The sequence below is a fragment of the Struthio camelus genome, chromosome 1 (assembly GCF_040807025.1).
Source record: "Struthio camelus isolate bStrCam1 chromosome 1, bStrCam1.hap1, whole genome shotgun sequence".
Taxonomy (NCBI): domain Eukaryota; kingdom Metazoa; phylum Chordata; class Aves; order Struthioniformes; family Struthionidae; genus Struthio; species Struthio camelus.
The window spans coordinates 205767272-205793330 of record NC_090942.1 but is presented as its reverse complement, the minus strand read 5'-3'; the positions used below and the strand labels follow the sequence as shown (position 1 = coordinate 205793330).

Genomic DNA, 26059 nt, shown 5'->3' with positions numbered 1-26059 from the left:
AACAACAAATCCATAGTTGATGAACTGTGCTTGTAATCTCATGTATTTACACAAATGTAATTTATACAATTTAATTGGTCTCTGTATAGTATAAGGCTAGTTACTTCTTATACCTTCCCACCACTCCACAAGCTGGTACTGCATTTTGAAGACTAGCCAAAGTCTGAGTCAATACACGCGTCTATGCACTTTCAGACAAAACTTACATTTAGTTACTACTGATCATACCAGTAATCTAGAGAAAATAAAACACCAACTCCCAAATGGAGTATTATACATGGGAGGGCATAGAGTATCAAAATCAAAATTAAAATGAATACAAATCTGGAAATAATACCAAGTTTAAAAACAGCACATGCTACTATCCCACAACCATTATCTTTGTCGTATAGTAGAGACAGTATGAGATAACCATCTAATTAAACCATTTTTGTGCTTGCAGTATGAATTTAAAGTAATCCAAATTCCAGTAATCAAATGTATGCATTTCCCCCTGATTCTGCTGTGATGAAGAGTTAACGTGCTATAAACGTAGCCTGAGCACAAGCTGCTGATATGTTTAAACAACACAAGGCCTTTGGTGAAGCATTTCTGCAATGATCCCCTGCAACAAAGAGATTTGAGTGGGGTATTCCATTTCCTTTAAAGATCCCTTAAAAATTAACTCCTAATTAATATACCTAGAAATTCTCAGAAGACACTTTTGTCAAGAATACACTATTTCTTAATACGTAATCAAGATTTAATCCTCACTTTAATTCAGGTTCATCAGGTAGGATAGCTGCCATTCCCCAAGTGTGGACGGCTGTAGCAGATTCTGCTCCAAATAACTATGCAACAGCTAATGGTTATCTAGTTTAATAAAATTATTGTCCAGTAAAAGCAATACAGCAGATTAACATTTCAACCAGGTGTACTTTTATTTTTTGGAGTAAGAAAGCTCATAAATTCTCCTTATGCTTTCCAGCATGCACTCCGCCATTTTAATAATCAGTCATTTTACATTAGCGAGAGTAACCTCACCCTCCATTTGGTGAGCAATGCAAAAAAGACTGGTAAGTTGAGTCAAAAACATCCCAAACAGGGAAACGTGATTTCTACTTCTCATATGGAAATCTCACTAAAAAATGCTCCTGAGTTAGTTAAGAGCTCTTGAAAGCTCTCTATAGGTAGCTGCAAAATCATCCCTAACATCCTTCCTGCCATGTGGCCATGAGTATCCTTCTCAAACAGCCCGGCGCTGGTTGTCTAAACGTCCCTTCCTGCTGCGCGGCACGCAGGACGCACAGGCACACTGAAGCACATCCCTCTCCATTGGATATGCACAGCTGTTTTAGCAAACGTCATAGAGATACTGAAATGCCACCCAGCGATCACACAAAGTAAATGCTTTAGGCTGGGCCACAAGTTTCACGTGGGATTCATTTCATCCAGCTGTAGCTGTATAAAGATTAAGGATCTAAAGTAATCACATATGGCCCCCCACAGTCATTAGGGAAGTGACTCAGTGGCTCAACCGTAAGCACATAGAGCTGTTTCAGATGTTCCAGGGTGTCTCATCTGGCCTCCACTTACTGCTCCAGTTCATAGATCTCCCGTAGATCCTGGGTCATATCTGCCCTATGGATGCCACAGACTCATCAGGGTTATTTCAGTTCATACTAAACAGCTATGTTTAGGCAACTGAACCATGCCCCACAGAGAGATGCACTTTAGGCAGGACCTCAACAAGTTTCATACACAAAACAGAAGTATTTAGGAGCTGAATCTCACACTGCATCAATAGGTTCAGTGTTCAGGACCATTCACACAGACCCTCATTGGCTCATTTGGCTCATTTTGGCTGCTGTTTGCTTTCTTACTGCACTGTTACACGCTGCAGTAAGTAATGACACGGGTAATGGTGGGTGGGATTTAACTCCAGGTTGTAGCATTTAAAATTAGGTAACTAAATGCAGGTGCTGCTATGATGATCTGGCTGTCTAAGCTCTCTGTAAGGTCAATGGAGAATCCGGATGCTCTCTTGTAGGCACCTAGTGCCATCAGAGATGACCTTCCCTACTCTCCCTGGTCTCCAGCTGCCTCTTCAGCTCTAGCTGTATAAAAGTCTCAATTTAGGTGTTTTAATTTGTGTCCTGAATCTAATTCAAGTAGTAAAGCAGAAGGTAATTGGGCCCAAGTGCTTTTTACAAAACATCAGCACCTCTTTACTCTTCTGGGCATGAACTGCTCAGTGAAAAGACAATGTAAACTGCTTTAGTACCTGCTGCATATTTATTCTGCTATCTCTCACTAAAATCAGGCAAGATTTTTGCCTAATTGTTTTGGCTGCATAACTTAGCAACAGAAGTGCACAAAACTAGTTGTTGCCATATGATCACCAGTATCTTCAGAAAATTTCAGGTTTACTCCTTACAGCAAAATTCAGTGACTAAAAGAATCATTTGTTCAGTAAAATCCATAAACTAACATTGAGTAATAAAAGAAATTCTAGCTTAAACAATAAACAAAGAAAGAGCCAACTCTTCAGCTATTGAAAATTTTATTCAGTGTCACTTCATACAACTGAAACATGAAGACTTGTACCAGAAAAAAAAAAGATCCAGGAATGGTTTTACTGATGTTAAAACTGCAGCCACATCAATCTTAATCATTTACTTTAAGTATGAAAGTGGGGGGAAGGAAAACTGCCAATTAATCTAGTGAAAGCACTTAACATTTTGGAGACTGTCATTATTGTTGTTATGAGGATTAGCTAAGACTTTTCTATTTTTTTTAAGAAATGCCAATTTTATTAAAATCTTTCTGCAGAAACATGTCCCATTTCAAGGACAATTTCACTGAGCAGTGAATAGCAGTTGAAACCCTTCTGCTGTCTCATCCAGAAAAAAAATATATCCAATTCTTAATGGACAGACGAGGGGCTTGACTTTGTCTCCTCCACCTAGTGGGAATGCACCAAACAACAGGCTACTGAGATGAAGCAGAGATTACGAAAATACATACTCGAACTTCCACTACTAACAAAAGTGAAAATAAACTACTTGTTCTCTGTAGCAGCCCCAGCTGCAACAAAGACTGCAGCGATCGGAACAGATGGCCATCGGGGTGGAATGTAAGAAGCAAATGCCTCCAATGGAGGAATAAAGTCCATCGGCACTTGAAAGGTGTATGTATGTGACATGGCTTGCAGAACCAGATCTGGTGAGAAGCTGAGTGGCTTCCCAGCACTGACGCGTGGCAACAACAACGAAGCACTCAGACAGCATCTTGCAGATTTAGGTCCCTAATGCAACGTAAAAGGTATTTGCTCCAGCTAGTGACCTGAGAGCATGCTTTGGCTTAGTTTTCCCTGAAGCATTTGCTGTTAAGTTAATCAAACATTTAAAAATAACAGTCTCTCGCTTCCCAGAGACCCAACACAAATACTCCTCTGTCTTCTTCTAACGGCCAGATTTTCTGCCAGGGTAAATCAATAGTTTCACTGATTGAGAATCTGGCATTAAAAGTCTATCCAGTGCATTAAAATCAGTGCACCACGCTGGCAACAGAACAATTCTCCAGATTAATATTTGAGGGAACTTTTGGCAGTAAAGAAGCTCTATTTTGAAATGCTGCCATTTTTTTTTAATTGGTGCTGACCACTACAGTTTCTCCTCTTGTGAACTGCACCGTTCCAGCAGGAGTTTCACTGTCATTTTCCTCAATCTTTAGCGCAGCGTTGTCCAAGCCAGCGCTGACAGGCTGTGGCAAAGCGGTGGGTTCTGCAGTCCGAGTTGGAGTGGAGCAATATAAGATGAAGCCCACCATGATGACAATGAAGGACAGGATATAAAGACCTGAAAACTGTCAGAGGAAAGAATAAAATGTGTTAAGTCTTGTCTGACGGAAAAAACATACAAATGTTGCCTTGTATAAGAATTTGAAAGCTACGCTTCCTTTTAAAAAAATATTTTAATAAGGATTATCACCATGATCTATATTCAGGCCTGAAAACCAAAATCCAAGAGCTCCATGCACTGATAAAGCTGCTTACTGTTTATCTGTATCTCATCCTCAACACTCTTGTACAGGCTATTTTCTTAGGTCTACACACAAGAATCTTAAGGGATAAAACAAATGTGCTGATGGTAAAGGATAGCCATTTATATAACTGAAATGTATGCTGAAACACTGTATCCCTAAGAGAACTTTGTTTTAACACAGCCATATATTTCAGGTCCTGGTAAGAGAAGAATCTCTCCATCCTACCGCAAGTCACCAGAGTGGCTGGCTCTCTGAACAACTTTTAACTATTTGCAAGGCTAGATAAATGCTATTACTGGGCAAAAACCTGTTTGCTCTCCAGACATAGCAAGTTCCTGAAGAGAGGGAGACCAGGGAGCCTTGTACAAGATAGGCATTTGTGCTCCTTACTGAAAGCGAACAGTTAGAGAGGTATGAGGTAAGAATATGAACTGCTGAGGTACATCAGGCATTTGATTCACTATCATGCCCTTAACTATTGAAATTCTAACAACTGGCAATAGTCAGCTATTTTAATAGAAAAATAAATGTTTACTTCTTAACACCAGATTTAGTAATACAAAGTACTTCAGTCATACACAGACAGGAACAGTTTTTCAGGAGGTTTGCTAAAATCTTCTTTATTGTCTTTGCCAAACCACACTGACTTAAACAGCAGGATGATGGACATAGCATATCTTACATCCTCTTGTCAGGATGGTATAAAGTTCTGGACTTCAGTGGAAGTAGTATTTTTTCCCAGGAAGGCTGGGTCATGGTCAAGATTTTCAACAGAGCCTGAGAAATTCCAAAATATACCCAAAACCCCCTGAGCTTCGTTAGACTTGCTTGAAAAATCTGTTCTAGCTTACTAAGCAGCAGAGCTAGATGAAATGAAAGGCAGGAGCTGGAAAGCCACAGGACTCTGATCCAAAAAAGACTGAGGCATCTGCAGTTAAGGCATTGCAATTCCCAGCAGGTAGTCACTTGGCTTAGCAAGCACATCGACCCCTTGGAAGGCACCACGCAAGATGAAGAGCAGGCTGAAACGCACCAGCTGTCTCTCTTCCCCTTGCTGGCTGCTACCTTAGAGATGGCTTGGACTCAAAGGCATTCACTCTGTGTTCGGGAAGGGCCAAGCTCTGAAAACCTCCTGATGGAGGTGGCAGCAGCGTCAGTGGTCTTACCCATGACAGATCCAGTCTCGTCAAATGGCCAGAGCTTGTGTTTGTACCAAGGCACCTGCACAAGTTCTCCAGAGCGCAAAATAAGGACATGACTGAGCATGTGTTTGTATGCAAGTAAATGTGGCTGGTAGGCAAGTCTGAACAGTTAGAATAACCCCTAGATACGCTCTAACAGTGCGCACAAGGTCATAGGACTCCCTGATGCTGATCTCAAAGTCTAGAGCTGAGTGGATCTATAGGGAGATGTTAAGCAGAGTCATGTCTCTGATATCCTGCTCCCCTGGAGCTCTGATTCCAGCATCACGGATGCTTTGTTGAAGCCTCCAACCAAGAGTATCAATCTTCTCAAGGGAAAATGCCTTTTTTCTTTCACATAACCCAGGAAGACTCCCTGTTTTCTTTTAAAACTTAGGCACTGGAAGAAGAGCCGTTTATCACACCCATCTTTTACAGAATATCGTCACACTTAAATCACCAAGCCAGGAAGCAGGAGACGCAGGCAATGTCCCTACTAGTACCGTGCGCAGCGCCAGGCCACAGGCACTAGGCCAGGCCAGTTCAGCTGCTAGCTGCATCTCTGGCACACTTCTGACCTGCACTTCCCCAGACAATTCCAGACACCATTTGGAAGTTAGCATAAGCCAAGGACAACACAGAGCTTGGATGCAGCCCTTTGCTTTAGAGGGCAAGAGGGTTTAGCCATAAGGATGAGAATGGTCCGTAGCCCTGCTCAGTTCACTACTGTAAGATATAGTCACAAGACCGAGGCCCCCCCCCAAGTTTAGAAGTTTACACTGTCTACGTCTGCTACCAAGACAAGTGTCTGACCTAGAGGTTACACTAGTTGGCCTGCCCTGTTCCAGTCACGCTTCTAGGCAGAAAAACTACCTGGTGTACGAGAAAGGGCAGATTAGAGAGCACAACTGCTGAAGCCTCATGGTTAAGACATAACCTGAAGTCATTGAATAAAACAGGATTTTGAACAAGGACCAGACTGGCTGATTAATTCTTCCTGTCCTGTATGTGGACAAAAGTTTGGGAACATGCATTTTTTAGATTGTTTAGCCTTATTTTGAAGGAGAATGGGGAGATCCTCCTACCCCTAAACATTTAGTTGATCAGTTTTAAGACATCCATTTATGCATTAAGAATATCAGTGGTGTGTGAGCATATGCATTATAAGCATATTTATATATACGCTTATGGAAATCACAATACACATGCAGATGATATCACATTAAAATGTCTTCCTTTCAAATACCAGAGTGCTTCCCTTCACCATTATTTCAGAGTCAGAGTAGTACTAAACTGTTTTCTTATCAGTCCAGAGAGACAAATCTGTCTTGTTCTGGAGTTAGGCAGAGGTTTCTCAGAATTAATTCATCTGTGACTAGAGACACAGTCATCAAGATAAGGCAACAAAAATGTTGCGATGTAGCTTCAGTACAAGGCTTGCTTATGTGCTAGTGGCTATTGACGCATGTATACCTCAACCATGCTGCTCAAACAGGCCTACGTCCTTTGGAAGGAGGAGGCATGGGAGCCGCCGTGGTCTTTGCCTCAGTTTTATTCAGTTTCAAATGTTGCAGCAACTTGATTGCTTCAGACATTGATTTTAGTCATACCTGTGCAGCTTACATCCCTTTACTCAATAACAAGTCTAAAGACCACTTTAAATATGACAGGCTGACTGTAACTGCATCTAGTGTCTGTATTTGCAGTATATTCTTTCCCTAGGAGTTTATGCAACAGAAACACTTGAAGACCCTTTTTTTAAGATGCCTTGAGGGGTTCTTCCTCTTAGTTATTCTTGCACACGTGCCATCACGTCCCACAGTTTTTGTATAGCTGAACCAGCACATAAGGACAAATGAAGTTATGAGTTGAACTTGCGTTCTGAAGCATCCTAAAGGGCTAGGAACCCAAGATTTTACCAACTCCAGTGGCAACTAAGGACTTGCAGCACCTTGTCAAAACAGGAATGTAATATTTCTTCACACCAGTCATCTAAATATGAGCTCCCCAGGAGCGAGCATAGCAAAGATCAGCTACAGAGTAAAAGAAGAAAAGAAGTTCATTGAGGCAGTTATGCCAAATTCACATTTCACCTTAAGCAGACTCATTTGGGACTGTGAAGCTGAATGCATTAACAAGATACTGCACTCAAGCTAAGAGCTCGTGCGTGCCCGGGCCCAACCTCTGCAGCACCACGACGTGTTTGTGCTGCTTTTGTTTCAGAGCAGGCTCAAATAGCAACTCAGAGCTCTCCGCAGCTCAGCTCCTTCCACTCTGCAGCCTAGCCAAGCCTTGAGTGGCTTACTGTGAAATACCAGTTGGTAATGGGTAAATCTTTCCTCACTGAAGAAGAGTAGAGAGCGAATCCTTGCATTTTTGTTTGCAGATTCCTGCATCCAGCACACTTTCTAATCCAGGAAATGCCCTGCCTGGTGTTTTTGCCCAAGAAGGAAAGAAACTATATGGTAACTTGGCAATATTTTTTACTGCTAAGTGTAGTACTAGAAGCCCTGCAAGACTCAGGCTCTCTTGAGTTCTTGGTTCCTAAGTTATCTCAGATCCTGATTACTACAGATGTTGCATTATTATTGCTCCCTTTTTTGTTACTTGATTGTTTCTAACTGCAGGTGCAAGTTCATGCTAGGAGAGCTGTCCTCCTCCAGAGAGCCTTCTCTTGAATATTTAGTGTGGTAGTTCATTATCCCCTCTGTCTCCCATGAAAAACATACAATACTTTCAAATACCCCTCATTCCATCTTGTCATGTGAAGATTCAAATAAAAGAATTAAATTAACTTGCATCAAAGTCATTTAGCCATTTCTCTCACTTCTCACTGGGTCTTTTTAGTCACTCATATTTTAATATAAAGCTGAAATTCTTTCATAATGCAGGCCCAAAATCTTCCCTAACTTATTTTTCCTTTTTGCTACCAAAACACCTTGCAGTCAGTAATTATGGAATGATCTGCTCCCAGGAAAATCTCTCCCCAAAATAAGTTTAAATCCTACAGATTATAAGTTTGTCTATAACCCTTCCAAAGCTCTTGCCTATTTCTTCATATTAACTGTTACAGATACAGCTGTCTAATCACTTCTTGAGTTAAAATTTGAGCTAGCTGGTGCTAAAATGAGTTACTGGAAGGGACTGAGAAATGACTTTTTTAATTTTTATAATGTAACTATGGTTTCCTATATTCATTTCTTAATAGACGCTTTGTAGTTTGGAGTGGTAGCTTGGAGTAAATTTTAGAACCAAAAACGGAGAGGAAAGTTAATAGCTAGGACTATCTAGCAAAGGAAAATCCAGCCCAAAATTGGATCCTAAAATAAATTGGCCTTCACTTTCAGAAACAAAGCTGACATAAAAGCTTCTGGCTTTCCATAATGCTGAAGAGAAAGCAATCACATGGAATAATACAAATTAAGCATCTTAAGCAAAGTTCACGAGCTTCTCACTAAGCCCTTCCAGTCATTACACAACTCAATTACTCCAATTGCTACAATGAGCTCGGTTCCCACAAATGATTCTGGATGAAAAGGGTAGGTCTGAATGAACTCTTTTTAGCACTGTCATTTAGCTTCAATAGATACCTCAGAAAAGACTTTAGAGAGTAATCAAAATAACTGCCTCTTGCAGACCATACAGAATAATATATTTATCTGCATTTTTTTCAGTTCCTTTCGTTTCTCCCAGAAGCAGTACTGAGAGCTTGATTCTTCTCCCAAGACATTTGTGATAAACAAATTAAATCTGTAAAATAAAATATTAATTTCTGAAAATCAAATCAAGCCACTACTCCCTCAGACAGCAAAATCATTTCAGGACAGCTGGATTCAAACCCCCTGTTTGTAAGGGAGAGATGAACCAAATCTAACATATACAAACTCTATGGAGTTCCAAATAGGGATTAAAAGAAGAATCTATCATTTCAATCCCCAGTAAATTATTTACTGTCTCTAATGTTAACTCTAACTTATTCCAGGAAAGATGGACTTGTTTTACAATCACTAACTACCTAATGATGCAATGCTATGTAATTAATTAAGTATGTCCTTCTAATTGACATCTGACAGTGATGAATGATACAAGCTGTACAAATTTAAAACTGAAAACAGTTTTGAGGGGCTAATAAGAACATTATGATGTTTTAATAGTTTTGGAGTTAGAATTTAACCAAAACTATAATGAATGAATGAAGTTACTTACCTTATAGAAAAACAGGAAAAGTCCAAAGAAAAGACTGTAGAGATCTGCAGTCAGAATGCCCAAGTTGACTGAGGTTGCACTAGTAACTTTAATCACTACTGGCATGAAGCTATACAGTCCAAACATACACAGGGCAAATACTGCGAACAGTAATGCTGTAAAAAAGATGATATTTTAGTGTAAAGGCACTAAACAATGGTTTTAAAGATTGATATTCCTCAGATGTTCTAAACCAGGCATCCTGCACATCTTATCTCTTTACTAAGTTGCAGAGTTTGCAGAAAATACATTCATTTGTGACAATGTAACATGAACGTTGTTATTTAATATACAGAAGAAAGTGGAAAAAAAACACCATTCTAGGTCTAAATGATTATCAGTTTTTCCAGTGTTTGGCAAAAACACATCTCATTTTGTCATAAACATACCAATCTTCCAGTTCCATTGAATTTTCATTATGTCCTTATGTTCCACAATGGCTCTAGAGTTAAAGAAAAGATATCATATAGTAAAAAAAAAAAAGTATTCAGACAGATAATGTAATTACTAGAATATATAAGAAAGATTTTGATTTATAATCCCTGAAATTTTTGTTTGAATTTTTATTAAATAATAACTCCAATGTCTAACAAGCATGAAAAAAAGACTTGAGAATTCAAGTGCTGGAAAGTCAAGAGCACTTTTATTTAATTCTTATGCCTTCTTTCCAGGCTTTTTCATTGTTCAGAGATTCAGTTCTATTTGAACTATCATTTGAGGAAATGATTAACTATAATGATGAGAAATGAGAAACATAAAATTCTTTAGATAGACTTAAGTGCATGTGGCCTCTAACATGGTTATTTGTAAGAGTATACATGCTTCATTTTAAGCTTAAGTTTAATATGGAAGTTATCTTGCTAATGATTATGTCCAAAACCTTTCCACAGAGAAAAGCCCGTTAAGAAACACATTCCTGCGAACAATCTTCAGCCTACTAAGTGCCCTTGTGAGGGTCAATAAAATCAAAAACACAGGCAAGTATTCAATTTGCTGGATTTGAGCTTTAGAATTGCTGTTATAAGGCAGAACAAATAAAAAAGGTATAAAATGGATGCTGCGCAGCAACAAAAATAGAATTCAAATGAAAGGACTCCCATACAAGCCAAATGCAGAGTTAGCAAAGAATTAATTTAATAATAACAATGTCATTTCATGGTACACAAGTAATCATCCACAGAATATTCTTAATTAATTTTAAAATAAATATTAGATCCTTACAGCTGTAGACCGCTGATAATAGTCCCAAACAAGCCCACCATTCCTAGAAACTCCACTCTGCTCAGATTTTTCACAATGTATTCCTCACTCACATTAGAAATGGCATACAAAGAAGCACCAAGAAGAACTAAGACATCTCCAATCACCACGTCACTTCCTGTACAGAAATATTAATCCACAATAAGGGTGATGCTGCAAACACTTTTCAACTTTCCTTAAAAAGACAAGCAAATTCATCCCAAACATCTCTATCTTTCTAGCACCTCTCAGGGTAAGGGGAAAGGAAACATCTCTTGTATGAGTAACAGCAGACCAGTTGCTTGCTGCCTGAACACTAACGCTGCTAACGGCTTGCATCACCCCTGCAGATCGCGGGATGGGCAAAACTTCACATTTAAATCACATCCTGACCAAGACGCTCCTTTTGGGTTTGCTCCAGGTCTCGCTGCTGCTCCTGCCGTCAGGCGTTTCGGGAACTCGAGAGGAATTCCAGGTTAGCGGTGCAGCCTGCTTTCAGACCACCGCTCTTGCTTTGGCACTAAGGCCTAATTCAAGTCTTGCCAAAGTCAATGTATTGATTTCTGTGGGAGCTGGACTGAGCTTCACGTTTACAACAGTTCTTAAGCAGGTGCTGCAGATGTGTGGTATCAGGTATCGTGCAATATATTTATATCGTGCTAATGGGACTCCCTGTAACACAGTCACTCATCAGGAAAATGCTGTTACGCACCCGCTCAATAGCAAGGCAAGCTGTTTAAGTCCTTGAATTGATTTAAAATTTCCTTGTCTAAGTGAGCTGGCAGCCACGAAGGAGATATGCCTGGAATGCGAGGGAAAGCCATATTAAGGATACTCACGTCAGTGAATAAACCACAACTGTCCTAAAATCTCAGGGGAAGATTTTTCTCCCTCAGGACTCTGACATACTTGTATCTCTCAGCATTGGTGCTAAACCTCAGTTTGTCATGCTGCAGTACGCGTCCCACAGTAAAGCTAAACGAGCTTATCCCTATGCTGTCCAATGAAGCCAATGCTACGTTCCTCTTCCTGCTGAAGTGTACCTCGCCGTATAGCCACTCGGGTTCGAAATAACATCACCGTGATGTGGCCTGATTTGGGCTTCTGGCATAGAGAAGAGAAGATGAGGCCAGCCCTAACCTATGCGCCGTTGGGTGCAGGCACCCAGGCTCCCTCTGGGAGGCCCCAGCATGTCCCTGCGTTCTGCCCACGTCTTCATCCAGCTCTACCATCCCAGGGCAGTGCTTTCCTGGCTGTGGCCCACCGACCTTGGGGATACACAGACTATTTCTTATGGGTCTGCAAAAGATAACTTAAAGAAGTTAGCCTGTTACCAAGTAACTTCTGATTTGCTATTCATGCTCAGGGAAAATCTTCAGGGAATTGCAGATCAAAAAAGTCTGGCTGCCAGGAGGCCGAGAGTGTAAGCAAGACACGGTTTGCACGGAGAGGTAGCATCTTTTGTTAGACCACGTCATGTGATTAGTAAAAGCGAGCAAGCTTTCAAGAAAAAGGTCTATCATCAGGTCTGAGGCCTTTCATCAGGGCTAATAAGCAGCAGCAAACTTCAAGCTTAACACAGGTGCTTCTCTTTCAAGATGAAAGAAATAATCCAAATCTATAAGCAAACCAATTTCACAGCGCCCTATAAAATCGACATCTCCTCAGCCACTATCTTCTTGGCCAGGAGATATAAATAGCAGTGTATCGTCTCCTCTCCCTGTTTAAATTAAAACTATATCCATTCCCTCACGTTTGCTCCTCTTTGTCCTTTGAAAGTTAGACCAGCATGGGAACCACGTCTCTGCATTTCCCCCATGTGAGAAAGGTTTCCTTACCTTCACTGTCCTGCCTCCCTGCCAGAATGTCTGCGCCCACCATGGTTCCTACACCCAGCAAACAGATAGCAACGGCAATAAAATGGATCAGTTTGTATCTTGCCCGGAGAATGAACCATGATAAAGCCATCAGAACAGGAATCCCAAAACAATCCAGCAGCTGTGTGTACAGAGAAATGATTTTAATTAGAAAACCACCCCAAACCTGCATATCACTATCCCGAAAGCAAACATACGGGACCTTACCTTCCACTGCTGTCAGACGTTAGCCTATTGAAAGGCACAAAACAACCCCAACAGACTAGTTTAAACAGAAGAAGGGTCAGACCCACATTTTACCATGAAAAGCTTTTTGCAACTGAAGGGCGGGTTGGGGGGGCTTCACTCTCTCCTGTTAGAAACTCACTGATCTAGAAACTCTTCTCATGAGGGATCTAATCAATTTGCGCAGCTTCACGAACTAGCGCTAGGATGTTGCACGGAGCCCACCTTGCTCCCCACGACACTAATACAAGGAGGTGGTTCACTGACACTTCATTTTTTCCATCAGGTTTTGTCTTTCCTTTCTTAACAGATTTCAGCTGTGCTTCTCTGCTAGCTCATCCTTTCGCTCCTCTTTAAAACTGTAATTAGAATTTAGGGCTGAGTTTACACAATGTGCAAATCTGGAACTATTAAAGAATACAGCTAATCTAACTCTCCATCATAAAGTGACTGAGACAATAATCTGACCCTGAAGTTTTGTATGTGGCTTTCTTTCCCCCCACATGGGTCCTACTGAAAAAAAAACCCAGTACATGGAAGAAACATGCAAAGTAGATGGCAGGAAGACAGGAGGGAGAGAACAGCTTTCCTAAGGTCACCTTCCCAATGTTCCAGCTTCCCACAAAATCATGCACAATGCATCAGTGCACTTTCAGTCCACTACTCTATTACAGCTGACTCCAAATTAGTCAGAAGTGGGTAATTTACCCTGTAATTTGTCCATGCCACAGCAGCAAGGACACACAAGACAGCCTGAATCCAGAAGCACTTCAGACATGTTTATGGGCACTGCCCTGAGTAGACTTATCGGCTAAGGTGACATCAGCTTCTCTTCCGTTTCTCCATCACCCACCTCCGCACGTTGCTAAACTGTTATGTATGTAATCTCCATACTATCTTTGCCTTTCTGTTTAAACCCACAAATGTTCTACCTATTCTCCTTTATTACAGCAAATCAAGTCTCAGCTGTATACATAAAAGAAAAATAGGGTGCAGTAAAAAAATGGACACAAGGTTCTAGAATAATCAAATAACACAAAGAACACTGAGCTAATCATAACTGGTTTTAATACTTAATTCAATAAAACTGAATTTTTCTGGGGGAAAAAAAGGCCTATTTTCTGGCCTGCCTCAGTAGAGTTTCATGAAAATACATAAGGGAACAGCCTACAGTGGAACATATAGTCAGCCTTCCAAAGACTGCTCTCAAATTACTCTTAAATGTCAACCCTTGAAACTTGGCCTTTTGAAGTCACTATAGAAGTATCAGGGCCAGGTCAACAGGACCATGGCATAATTGTTACAATCGAGATAATAGTCCTCAGTACTTCACTGCTAACTTCTGCCTGTCTAAATGCACCACTTTTCAGTTTTCTCCTGTGCTTACTTCTCTTAGTTCATTCATCACTTACAAGGACTTTAATCAAACTTGTAAAACTGTCATGATAAGCCTATTTTTACCTGTTCATAACTACACATATTAAGCGTCACCAGGACAGCAGTAAGGGAAGTTACTACAGGTTCAGTCCTAATGGTGCCCTCTAATCCTTCCATCTATTTGTCCGTGTTCCCCAGACTGTGTCCAGTTTGCCTCACTTGCAAAGTCTGTGTAAAAGCACAGGCACTTACCTAGGCTGTTTTAGGAGATATCAGAACTACACAAGTCCTAATATGTGGTACCATGTATTTCAATATAGCTTTGCTCTATTGGAAGAGTATTATGCTACGAGTTTCTATCTGATCACAGGCCTCTTTCTCTCTCTTTTCTTTCATCTAGACTAAAAACATTTTAATATTTCCCCTAAATGTGTTTGTTTTTTCTAGTATCAGCTGAGAAGTGTCATTTATCTGTTTCATCAAAATGCATGATTTAGCTCTCATAACTCTGTTTGTCCACCTTTGGTCTCAATCAGTTTGTTCCGAGTAAGGAAACACACTTGAAAGTGCTGAGTCTTAAACAAAAATTTCTCTGGTGTGAAATCGTAATCACTGAAGCTAAGAAACACTGCAAAAATAAAAAAGGAAAATGTTCATCCCCCTGGCAGTAGACATATCATCCGCTATTAATAAGTAAAATTTCACTTCCCCATTTATTGAGATGTTACCCTGTAGCCTTCTAACCTCCAAGCAGTTTTTCAAACCAAAAGAGTACAACAAAACCCTTAAAAAAAAGCGTAATTAGGGTGTAAGGGTCTCGTAGATAATGAGCCACAATCTCTTTCATTAACAGTGGATGGGAGATTGCTGCATCTGGACTAACAATATACTGTAGAGCTACAGCACCCTGGTTAGAAGACTCACATTCAGGACAGACAGGCCCCAGATGATGAAGAATTTACGCTGGTAATCTGTTCCAAGGGACAATTACCCTCAATTGCAGACAAAAGAAATCTGATTTCCAACTACTGGATCTTGCCTTGTCCTCATCTACTAGGTTCAAAGAGTTCTCTTCTGTGTAGGATCAAGATCAAAGAGGTACCAAACAACTGTAATGTCACAATCAATTTATGTCAATGGAACCATTTAAAAGAAGATTTACTCAGGCTTTAGGATATTTATGGCAGTACTGCTAGGTACCAATTGCTAGTGCCAGTACAGCATCAGCAAACTCTCATCTCATTCAATTCTGCCTTGCATTTTACATGGGGGGAAAAAAAGATAACCTGTTCGTTTGATTTACATTTTGACTCAAACCAGGTTTCAGCCACCCTGCTTGTAGGAAGGCCTTAATGGTAGTAAATTATTAACAGATGTTTTAATGAATGGTTAAGCAATTATCATAGATTGCTAGAGGTCATTAGTTTGCTCACAGCTGCCAGCTCCAGACAGCTTAGAGAGCAAAAAAGCTCAGTAGCTCATCCCGTTTGCTTCTCTGCACGGCTCCCACAGGGCAGCCTCCGTTGCGCTCCAGGGGCACACGCTCCCTTTTCTCCTGCTGTGGTTAATAGTCTTGTATGGACTGATGTTCTGTCAACAGCTGCCCATTAAACGCCCCCACCTGAAAGGTGCAACGAGCAAACGCTAACTGTGCCTAATAACAGGGTAACAACGTGGAACCACACTGCTTGTTTTGTGCTATGAAATATGTGGTGAAACGCAGTACAGGGAACAAACAGCCCAGTCAAGTCCTGTCCTAAGACCGAAACATACGTCTCGCAGTGAGAAGTCCCCCTGGCATTGTCTCAACCAGAGCTCAATAAAGAGCTGCAGCTGTGGACCAGAGACCTTCTTCTTTATCTGCAGAGAAATGAGAGTTGCCATCTCAATGTTATCTCTATAAAAATCTCCCGAACCCTTCCTTGCAATGATAACATTCGAGAACTAGAGGAAAATTGTTTTTGTTTCTTTTGCACGTGTGCAAAAATACATGGAAGTTCCTTGCTGAGCGGAAACTTTTCTTTGAAGAAAAGCATGAGGCGGAGCTGAAGCTCCAGCCAGCCAGCATTTCAACAGTGATCACACCATGCTCAGAAAAGGTGTGATATACTCCTGCCGTGCTGTTATGCATCCTGGGCATCCATTTACAGCCACTGTCGAAGACAGAATATCAGGCCAGATGCTCTGAGCCAAGATGGCCATTCTTACACACTAATGGAATTGCAGATCTGCTTGCTGCTGGCAGAGAGCAACTGCCTTTTACTGGAGCAAATCACAGGCCTTTTTGTCCTGAATTTTATTTCTGACAGCGGTGGCAAACTGGTTACTTCATGGGATATGCAAGAAACCTTACAGCAACAGCCAGTTACAACAAAATTCATAATACCAAATAGACACTTAAAGAGGCATCAGTCTGAAAGTTATCACGTGAGAAGAAGGTTCAGCAAACGCCTGAGTCTGATGCCTGGACAAGAAGACCAAGTGTACCTATTCCTTCTGAATATCTATGGAAGAAGTCACAGGAATAGCTTTGTTCTTTCTGAGAATTTGGACTACAGTCCTGTCTTCTTCAGCTGTGAAGCATACGATCAAACAAAGCTTCAGATATCAGCTTAACTTGGTCTTGAGACAGAAATATGTCACTGTTAAAAGTATAATTTCTTAGATATTACTCATAAGTAAATTAAAAGCCTAATGAGCCATAATATGTAAGTATGAACTGGGAAAACGTGACAATGATAATCCATCAGGCATATGTTACTGTTCTTTAAACAGTGCAAGGGAAATTCATTGCGGTTCTCTGAAGGGAGCCCAGACCACAGAAGTTTGCTGCTTTTCAGGTACTTATTTTAAATATCAACCCTTATCACTTTGTGAATCACTTGATACCTAAACACTCCTTTTCACCTAACAGCAAATTCTGTATGCACGTTATTCTTCCATTCGAGTAAGTGGGACCAGAAACCAAGCCACAGATCCACACTCAGGAAGAGGGAACACAAGCCAGCGTAGATACGGAAATATTCAGTTCTTGCTTCTGCACTGTCCCTTCTCCTGCTCTGGCAAAAGCAGCTGTGGACCCACACAGTGAGCTAAGTCAGGGAACCGACACGGCTTACCAATTTGCCGGCAGAAGACGGAGTTTTCTCTAACCTTGGTCAGTTCCCTGAGCCAGTTTGTGGTACTGTAGCTCCAGTTTGCAGTATTGTAGCTCAAGGGAGATGGCCACGCAAGCTTAGGAGCAAGCAGTTGGAAGCAGCAGGACACTAACTCTTCCAGCAGTAGAGCCAGCTTACGTCTGCATGCAGTGACAAAGAAACTAAAGCTATAGTCTTTCTACTACTGGAGCTATTTACAAAGGCAAGATTTTCCTGATGCAGTGAGACAGCACCAACCACTGGCATTGCAGAGGATGCTGCTGTTTACTGTCACTTCAGGAGCCTGGCAAGCTGATTTCCCTTCCCTCTTACAGAGAGGATCAGAAAGGAAGCGCCACATCTAAAAGTCACAGGCCTGGCCCCCTCGCTGCATCGGTCTGAAACACCAGCTGACTTCCAGTATTTCCTCGCACGTGGGCTTACATCTCGCCGTGCCTCCCACAGTTTCTAGCGCTAGGCAAGAGATGTGCTATGCCGACAGCAGCAAGAACCTGGGCTGAGTAAGTGTTATCTGGTCCTAAATCTTTATTCTGCACCATCAAAAAAAAATTAAGTAGCTGTCAGCAAACTCTTAGAAGTGCTTTTCTCAAAAATACTTAAAGAGTTCAACTCAAGAGCTAGCGCTGGGTAATACGAGCCAATTTTCTCTGCTTCCTGGAAATGTTATTCATGATGCAGAATGCTCTTCTCTGTATTGCAAAAAGAAAATAGACATTGACAAGTTTTTTCAGATTTACATAGCTTCTATGTCTGTCCTATGAAATCTCATTTCAGAAACCAGTCCAAAACTGTAAGAAAAGCAAGAATCCAGAAAGGGAGATTGGTCCTTACCTGCACACTTGTAAGGGTTGTGTATTGGTATGCTTTTACAATCATGTAATTAGCTTCAACATCAGCCAGTCCCAAAAAAATATACTTCCACCACCTCTGTTTCAGAATTTGCAGAAGGCTGTCATCGCCTGTTTAGAAAAAAGCACCAATTAATATACGTTCCTTTCAGAAGACGTGCTGCACAAGGATATTGCTTTATAGAAGCATAAGCAATATTGACACGTAGGATTTTGGTTAGCCCATCGTAAGAGAGATATAGTAGAAACAAAAAGCAGCCTGTGAGAAGACAATAAAAACGGGGAAAGGTATGGAATTCCCCACAGGAAAAAAATTCAGAAGATGAGGACTGTTTAAAGCATGCATTAATAAGATGTAGTAGGAATATTAAATAAATCTCTACCAGATGCTGTTAGAGCAAAGACTATTTTCTCCTAATATAGCACAGGCGGTTAAGGAAATCAAAGAGCAGAAAATTTTAAATAGATGAAATGAAATGAAATGCACCCTTAACTTCTGAAGTTCATTCCCATGTGTTATTACAAGGCAGAAATTTCAGCAGGAAGTTTAGAAAGCCTGCACAAGTACTGAGCAAGTTGTCTAGTTTCAAAACCCCAGAGGAGAACGTAGAAGAAAACAAAATGGGACTCCATAGATTACATACCAGTCCTAAATGCCAGCATCGTTGTATAAACTAGAAGAAGCAAAGAATAGCTGATAAAACTCTGAAACATTGGAGTATTCACTTGGTATTGTTCTGCTAGGTACTGGCTTGTAACAGCAGTCCCACAGATAAACAAGGAAAGCATCTGGCCCAGAAGTATCGTTTTCAAAATATACCTGTAAATGTAAAAGACAACAAAGTAAGTTTAAAATTAAACATTCAAGGATTTTGGTTTTCAAATATTACCTAGTTTTACAGGGGAAAGGCCATTTGATACTCACTTTACACAGTTCATTTTATACTCCTTATCATAGTGTTCACATTTGGAAGAAGGAAAACTTGCTTTACTGCTAAGCAGTGTTTGGTCTACACAGAAGAGCTATTCTTTCCTCATGACAGCCAGTAAAAATGGGCAGGCCAGTTCAAACTACCAAAACCAGAGACTGCAATACCTATGTGAGCATGTACAAGCAGCTTACCTGTGCAAGCTCCAACCAGTGCGAGGAGCTACTCTCAGCAAGAGAGGTTTTGACACACATGGCCTGAGTTGCATGCTTTGTCCTCCACCTACTCCCTTTTTGACTTCAGTCAAGTCAACAGAAATCTGCAACATGGAGATAAGGCACAATTGCCTTCAGCCTTCAGCCTCTTGCAACACCTAAGTCTTTGAAAGTGAGCTGAAACCCTTAGCTGAGCAGTGCGAAGGAAATACAGAAACATTAATACCTGCTCTGGGTTTTTTTCTGCCATATTCCATCACATTCTGCTGCAGTCAAGGATGGAGTTAAGAATACACTTTGGCCAAAAAACACGTTAGTTTTTACCATTCCTTCTAAATCCAACCCACAGCCGAAGACTTAAAAAAAAAAAAAAACTCATGCTATTTTAGTAGTAATTCTCCACCTAATATAAAGCAGTTCTGGACTGTTTCAGATGTTGCCAGACAGGCAGAGAAGTATGCATACATTTCTGTGTACCTTTTGGTTGGCTATTTTTCTTGCTGCCGAAGCTGTGCAGATTTGCCAACCCTCTCTCTGCCTGTATACTCACAAAGGCTACCCAGTGAGATTGGCTCAATGCCATGCTGTCTGTATGGGGCTGCAGAGGTTCACCTCTGTTTACTCTGAAGACTACTGATGGTAATTTAACTGTCTGCATAATTGATTTATTTGTTGCTACTCAAAGTCATCGAGCAAGGTAAGCAAGTATCCCATTAGGAGTCTGCATGTATACTGTGCCAAAGCTCCTCGCTGTAACGACAGGGCACATTTGTATTCAGGCACAGCGGGGGAATGTAACACTGGCTGTTTTTCCACGGTGCATGACTTTAATGTAGTAAATACCAAGTCACCTAACTATGATGGGCAATCCAGTTACCAGGCAAATCCATCCACAAGAGGAGCATCTTCTGGGGTGCTAGAGCCAACTGAAACCATATCCTCAAGCCCAAATAAAAGGCTGCTAAACACATTTCTTTTTCCAGCCTTTTGAGAAGGCAGCAAATCCCTGGAAACTCTAGCCATGCTGCAAATTCCGAGTCCCACATTTTACTATAGCTTGCCTTGAACGCCCCAGCAAGAGTGCCCATACATTTTATAAGTATTCATATATTATGTTAAAATTTTATAAGGTCCTATTCACCCTTGTGTGAATAACTCTTTCTGGTAGGTGAAAGAATGGACAGTCTTATATTTACCGTTGCAAACTTCAGAGTAAACAGAGGAAAGAGACCATGCTTCAGCTACAATGTTTCCCTGGCTACTTTGTAGGGTGATCTCAACCGCAAATAGTGCGGTAACACACATACATAAGAAGAAATGGTTACTGCAAAAAAAGCAAAACCTTTGAAGTTTGGAAACTACCACACCTCTGACATACTGGATGTTTTTCATTTTACCAAAAAACTGATTGCACTGTTTCGTAAACGAATTAACGTACACATTCTGCATAATCATTCTGATTGGTGCAGAAATGACTTTGCAAGTTCATCTACAGAATCCACTTCATCAGGGGCTATTGAGAAGACTGTAACATGGGTTAGTTAAAATTTCAAAGATCTGACTATTCCTCGCAGGTAAGCACGACCAATGTTTCTAGCGCTCCCTTTGCCAGCCCGAGGAACCCTGCCTGCTTTGTAGGAGATAGGAAGACAGGCAAAGACATGTAGAAATGTCAAGGCAGAAATAACACAGTGAACTATAGCAAGGGAAAATATGGTTTCGGGAATTAAAAAAAAAAAACACATACATACTTTTTATTAATCTAATAAAGCGTTCCTTGCTTGAATTTAGCAGAAAATAGTTCTTCTTTACCCTCACTGCAGGAGACAAGGAGCGAGCCTTCAGCAAGCTTAGTAAGCCAAAGCCAATTTGTTGCTTGGACTAGCTGGGGTATGGAGGTGGCAATCAAACCCAATTAGAGGTGTAATTGTGCAAAACAGCTGCAATTTTATTCCAGCAGAGCTGTGAAGTCCATGGAGCCCACAAAATGAAGAGTCCTTGTCAACACATGAGTCTTTAGGGGCTCCCTATACATGCAACAAATCACTATGTTCCTATGCATCCTTTATAAAAATTACCAGGAAGGGTCAAAGCCGCCTTTTCGGGTAGAAGCTCCGCTCTCCCGGATGTGAACCACCCTTCACCCCTTTTATTGGTGCTGCCACAGAGATGTGGAGAAGTACAGGCTGCATGACCCTGCGAGAATCTGGCCTGCTGAACACAGGCAAGTCTTGGCACACCTTCTCTCAGGACGTGCAAGGAGCAGCTCTGCTCAGAGAGCTTTGCTCTTTGCATCAGTTGGACCCTCTCTCTAACAGAGGCCTAGAGTCCAGGTGCGCAGCACTTGGGCAAACTGGATAGTTATCATGTTCCAGAGACAGGGTAGAAAATCTGTTGCCATTCGTACCTGATCAGCTGATTGATCAGCTTCAATCATCCATCGTCCATTAAAAAAATCAAGGAAGATCTGATGGTCCCCTTGCAGCAAAGTAACTCCATAGAGCCTGATCCGCAGCTTTTATAATAATTAAGCTTCTCCGGTTTAAAGTTCCTAGAGAATTATCTGACTGCATTTTTGCATATGGGAAAGAATCAGGTTAAGAATCTCCAGAACTGTTTACTTAGTGGTTACTCCACCAGCAATTGTGTCTATTTAGTTAATGTATATCTAGCCACAGTATTTATTTCTACAGTACTGAAGACTTCGGACAAGGCAAAAATCTGGTCCTCATCCTACCTAATTCCCTCCTTTACTTTTCTCCATTTTAATTCAAGCTTTTTTTTCCCCCTTTCTCTCTCTACTAAACAGATTCAAAATGTTACGATCAAAAGAGCTGAATAAAGACACTGTTCCCTGGGAGTAGAAATCCGCCCTCAGAAAATGTCTTCTACCAATCCCAAAACGCTGTGTTTCTGACAACTTTCTCCTCTGTGTGCATATTAACAACCTCTTGCACTCACCCCCACAGACACCAGTATTAGGTGCAAGTCTCACCATGAAGCAACATCTTCTCTCCCATGATCTGCCAGCGCGCTGCTCCCAGGGCAGTGCACTGTGCTCAAGGCAGCGAGACGGATGTTTGAACAGAGTAAGATTACCCTCGTTACGTGCAAGCTCAAGTGCTTTACTATTTCAGTGTGTTCCACAGCACAAATTAAAAGTCCTTGTCATAAAGTGAAGTGTTCTCTGTAAAACTCTGCAGAATTTCAGAGTACACTTTAAAATCCATAAATCCTACTGGTTTCATTTTGCAAGACAAAATTGAAGAGAAAAAGGCTCCAATCTCAAAAACATGCCTTTCCAGTCATTCTAGTATTGATGTGACTATTGATTCCTGTGATCTTCTTATTAATAATTTATCATTGTTTTTTAAATATATTAATAATTAACTTTTGCATGGCGGAACTTGGTCCTCTCTGCCCTTTTTTTAATGCAGTGGTAAGGATTAAATCACTTTGGGCTCTTGGATGACTTGAAGTAAGTGGTCTGAAATGGTCTTTCAGTTCTACAATTCCTGCTAGTACATATATAAATATATATACATAAGTAATTTCTAGTGATTGCTAATTGGCTAGCAGGTTTAATTACTCCTCCTCTCCCTTAAGAAGGTATATCTTATCTAACTATACCTATGGCGATGAGTGAAACTTGGAGTCATTTCTGGATGCTTAGAACACAGGAAAACCGGCACAAATTGCTCTAAAGATGATGCTGAACAAGCCAATTAAACGTGCAGCTCTTGCCATTATGAGAAAGTCAAATTGGCTTTTTTGGATCCACATGAATCAGAAAAAATACACCAAGAGATTAATCTCCCAGATACAGACCTTGAATGTATTTTAAAGAAAAACTAAAAAGCCCACGCTTAGCAATTTTATTGGTAGTTACATTAAATAAATCCTATAATTTTAGTATGATGTTTTCATTAAAACAAATGCTGTAATTTGATGCTTTCTTTTCAAAAACTAAGATCGTTTACGCCAGGTAAAGTTGGACAACACTCTTCATGTAAACAGTTTACTCACATTTTAACTTGAACTAATGGAAAAAAAACTTTGAGACCATTTAATTTGAATAATCTCACATCTTCATGTGAACGGTTATAAGAAAATGCAGGTTCAGACGGAAGCCTTATTCAGAAAGTCTTATTTCTACAGGTTTTACTCCAATAAAATAAAAATCCATTTGGTTTCCTACACACAATCACTAAGCCTTCGTAAGACCCAAAAAGGCCCGTAAGAGAGCTTTGAAATAACCTCAACTGAGCCGTCAGCTGCTTGAAAAAAAAATCAAAATTCAGTTCAGTGTCTCAGAGGAGGCTCTGCCAAAGGCAGTGAGAGCTATTTATTTTCTATCAAATATCACCAATCGAATTACTTAGTTATGGCCTTTGGCAACATTCTGGCAAAACTACCAGCAGAGCTGAGGTTCCTGAACAGTTCATTCAGGTCCTGTCTTGTGGATTGGGGCGTTCCTGACAGGCACAGGAATGAAGAGAAAAACTTAGCCTGAATCTCAGACTCCCGTCATGTTGAAAAGCTTTACCTAAGAAGTCACTATAAGCACAAAAGAAAAAAAAAAAAAGCCCTTATGCGGAGGAAGAAGTTTCTGCGTGGCCAGCGCAGCCTTCCGAGCCCAGCCTGTACGCGCAAGGCTGGCAGCGGAGCCGCCTCGTACTTGTCCGTCGAGGGTATTTGATGCAGCGGTTGCTAAAGAGCAAACCTGGAGCTGCAAAAAAACCTTTCGGAGACTTTTTTTTCCCCAGATGTAAACTGAATCTAAGTGAATGCCGGTCTTGAAAGAAAAGCTGGAAGTAGCAGGAGGTACTGCCACGCTCCCCGAGCGCAGTCATCTGCAAGCGTACGCAACAGCTTCATAACTTTTAAGATTTTTTTCCCCAGCTTTTAGTGCTTAGCCAATGCTTGTGCTAACTGCGACATTTTAAAGTTATAAGCTGAATCAAGGAAGCTGGGGGCGGATTTTGACCTTTCTGGACTCCAAGCTTCCTCTCAGCTACCTTGTCCTCTTTGTCTTTTCCCCCTTTTTATCATCTGTCCTTTGCTGCAATGTTCATAGGAGAGGTACAGCAAGAGAGGAAACAGAAAAATAAAATTAAAGCGAGAAATATTTAAAACACTGAAGCATATGTGCGCACGTGCGAGTACACTCTCTGGGGGGGTTGTGCAATCGCTCTTCATTTACGGATTGTGTAAAGAGAACAAGAGGGAGCGTTTATATCCTAAACCTGCAAAAGGAGAAGTCAAGCAGACCACTCGCCAGTTCAACGCGCAGCTGGGGTGACCCTTAAAAAGGCGTGAGACGGCTGCGCCCACGCAGCCCTTGGCCAGCAGAAGCCCCCTTGCCCCCCGCAGGTCTCCCCGCGGCGCGGGCGCGCACAACCCGCCCGCCAGCAGGGGCTGCGCGCCGGGCTCCGCGGCAGCGCTCCGCGGCAGCGGGGAAGCGGCAGGGACGGCGCGGCCGCGGCTCCCCCCGCCGCCTCCTGACCGCTTCCGCGCGGCACACAAAAAGACGGCTTCTTCCCTGCCGTTTTGCTCCGCCGGGGCTGCCCGCCCCTCTCCCCGAGCCCGCTGGCCGGCCGCAGGATGCGCTGCCGCCCGCGGAAGGGCCCGCGGCGGGGCAGCGCGGCCCGCCCGCCTCCACGTGGAGGGGCGCGGCCGGCGCCGGGCACTCACCAGGTGCAGAGCTTGGCCCGGAGCAGCGCCAGCAGCCGGCGCGGGGCGGCGGCGGCGGCAGCCCCGGGCGGCGCCTCGGCCCCGGGCGCAGCAGCCGGAGCCGCAGCCGGAGCCGGAGCCGCGGCCGCCTCCATGCCGGGGAGCCGCGGGCGTGCGCCCGCCGAGCGCCGCGGCGGCCGAGAGAGGGACGGACGAAGGTGCGGAGGCGGCGGGCGGGCGGGCGGAGCCGGCCCGGCCTGCCCTCCCCCCCCCCCCCCCCGCCGTGGAGGAGGAGCCGCAGCGGTGGCGGCCGAGCGGCGCTCGGTGGCGGGCCGGGGGCCGCCCCGCAGCGGGAGCGCGGCTCGCCCGGGCCGGGGGCCGGCGCGGCGCGGCGCTGCCAGCCCGTCCGCTCTGGCGCGCTTGCCGCTGGCGCGGTGCTGGGCCGCGCTGCGCGCCTCTCAGGCAGGCGGGAGCGAAGCGCTGCTGGCAAACGCGGCCCAGCTACGTGCCTGTTTCTCAGCACAGGAAAGCGGGAGGGTTTCCCGCTGCCCGGGCCGGCTCCGGTGGGCTCGCACTGAGCTCACGTCTCGTCGCTCTCCCTTCCCACGCAATAGCACGGGCTCTCCTGCAGTTCAGGGAGTCAAAGTTGCTCTAAACCCTTTACTTTTAGTTTCTCCCAGCTTCGTGTCTGCACAGCCCTGAGCTCGTGTATGTGGAAGGGCTTCGTTTCTCATCTTCGTGCTAACAGCTCCCATGCCGACGGGTTTCTCCTGCCCTGCGTGTCTTTGCCCATGTTTCAGCCTAACCAGCTCGAAGCTCACCTGCAGAACCGGTGGCAGTTGGCACAGCCTGCCTGTTCCTTTCCCCTCTTTTATGACTCTCACTTACTCTGTCTGCATGGCAGGTGCTGCAGTCAAGCCCGAGAGGTGTCTCCCTCAACAGCAAATGCGTCACAGTAATTTTGGCTCGTTTGCCTGAGGGAAAAACAATCTCCTGGCCTTGGTGCAAATGTGTCGCAGGCCTGGCTCTGCCATCATCCCGCCACAAGAAACTGCTCTTCTCTATC

At 42.6% G+C, this 26059-nt stretch overlaps 1 protein-coding gene across 1 annotated transcript; it reads right to left on the bottom strand.

The window, feature by feature from the left end:
• Positions 1–2525: 2525 nt before the first annotated feature.
• Positions 2526–25148, bottom strand: SLC35F2 (solute carrier family 35 member F2). Its single transcript, XM_068933435.1, has 8 exons — positions 25015–25148; positions 18821–18996; positions 18160–18287; positions 12530–12689; positions 10674–10830; positions 9842–9894; positions 9414–9568; positions 2526–3846 (listed from the first exon to the last, which is right to left on the bottom strand). The coding sequence occupies exons 1-8, from the start codon at positions 25146–25148 to the stop codon at positions 3628–3630; spliced, it is 1182 nt and encodes a 393-aa protein (XP_068789536.1). The 3' UTR covers positions 2526–3627.
• Between the last annotated feature and the right edge of the window lie 911 nt (positions 25149–26059).

Bases quoted from the DNA above. Each gene is read 5' to 3' on its own strand.
- SLC35F2 (XM_068933435.1), bottom strand. From the start codon at position 25,148: ATGGAGGCGGCCGCGGCTCCGGCTCCGGCTGCGGCTCCGGCTGCTGCG. The intron at 18,997-25,014 runs GTGAGTGCCCGG...TTACATTTACAG, and splicing joins CGGGCCAAGCTCTGCACCTG to GTATATTTTGAAAACGATAC. The intron at 12,690-18,159 runs GTAAGGACCAAT...CTGTACACACAG, and splicing joins CAACCCTTACAAGTGTGCAG to CTGCTGGATTGTTTTGGGAT.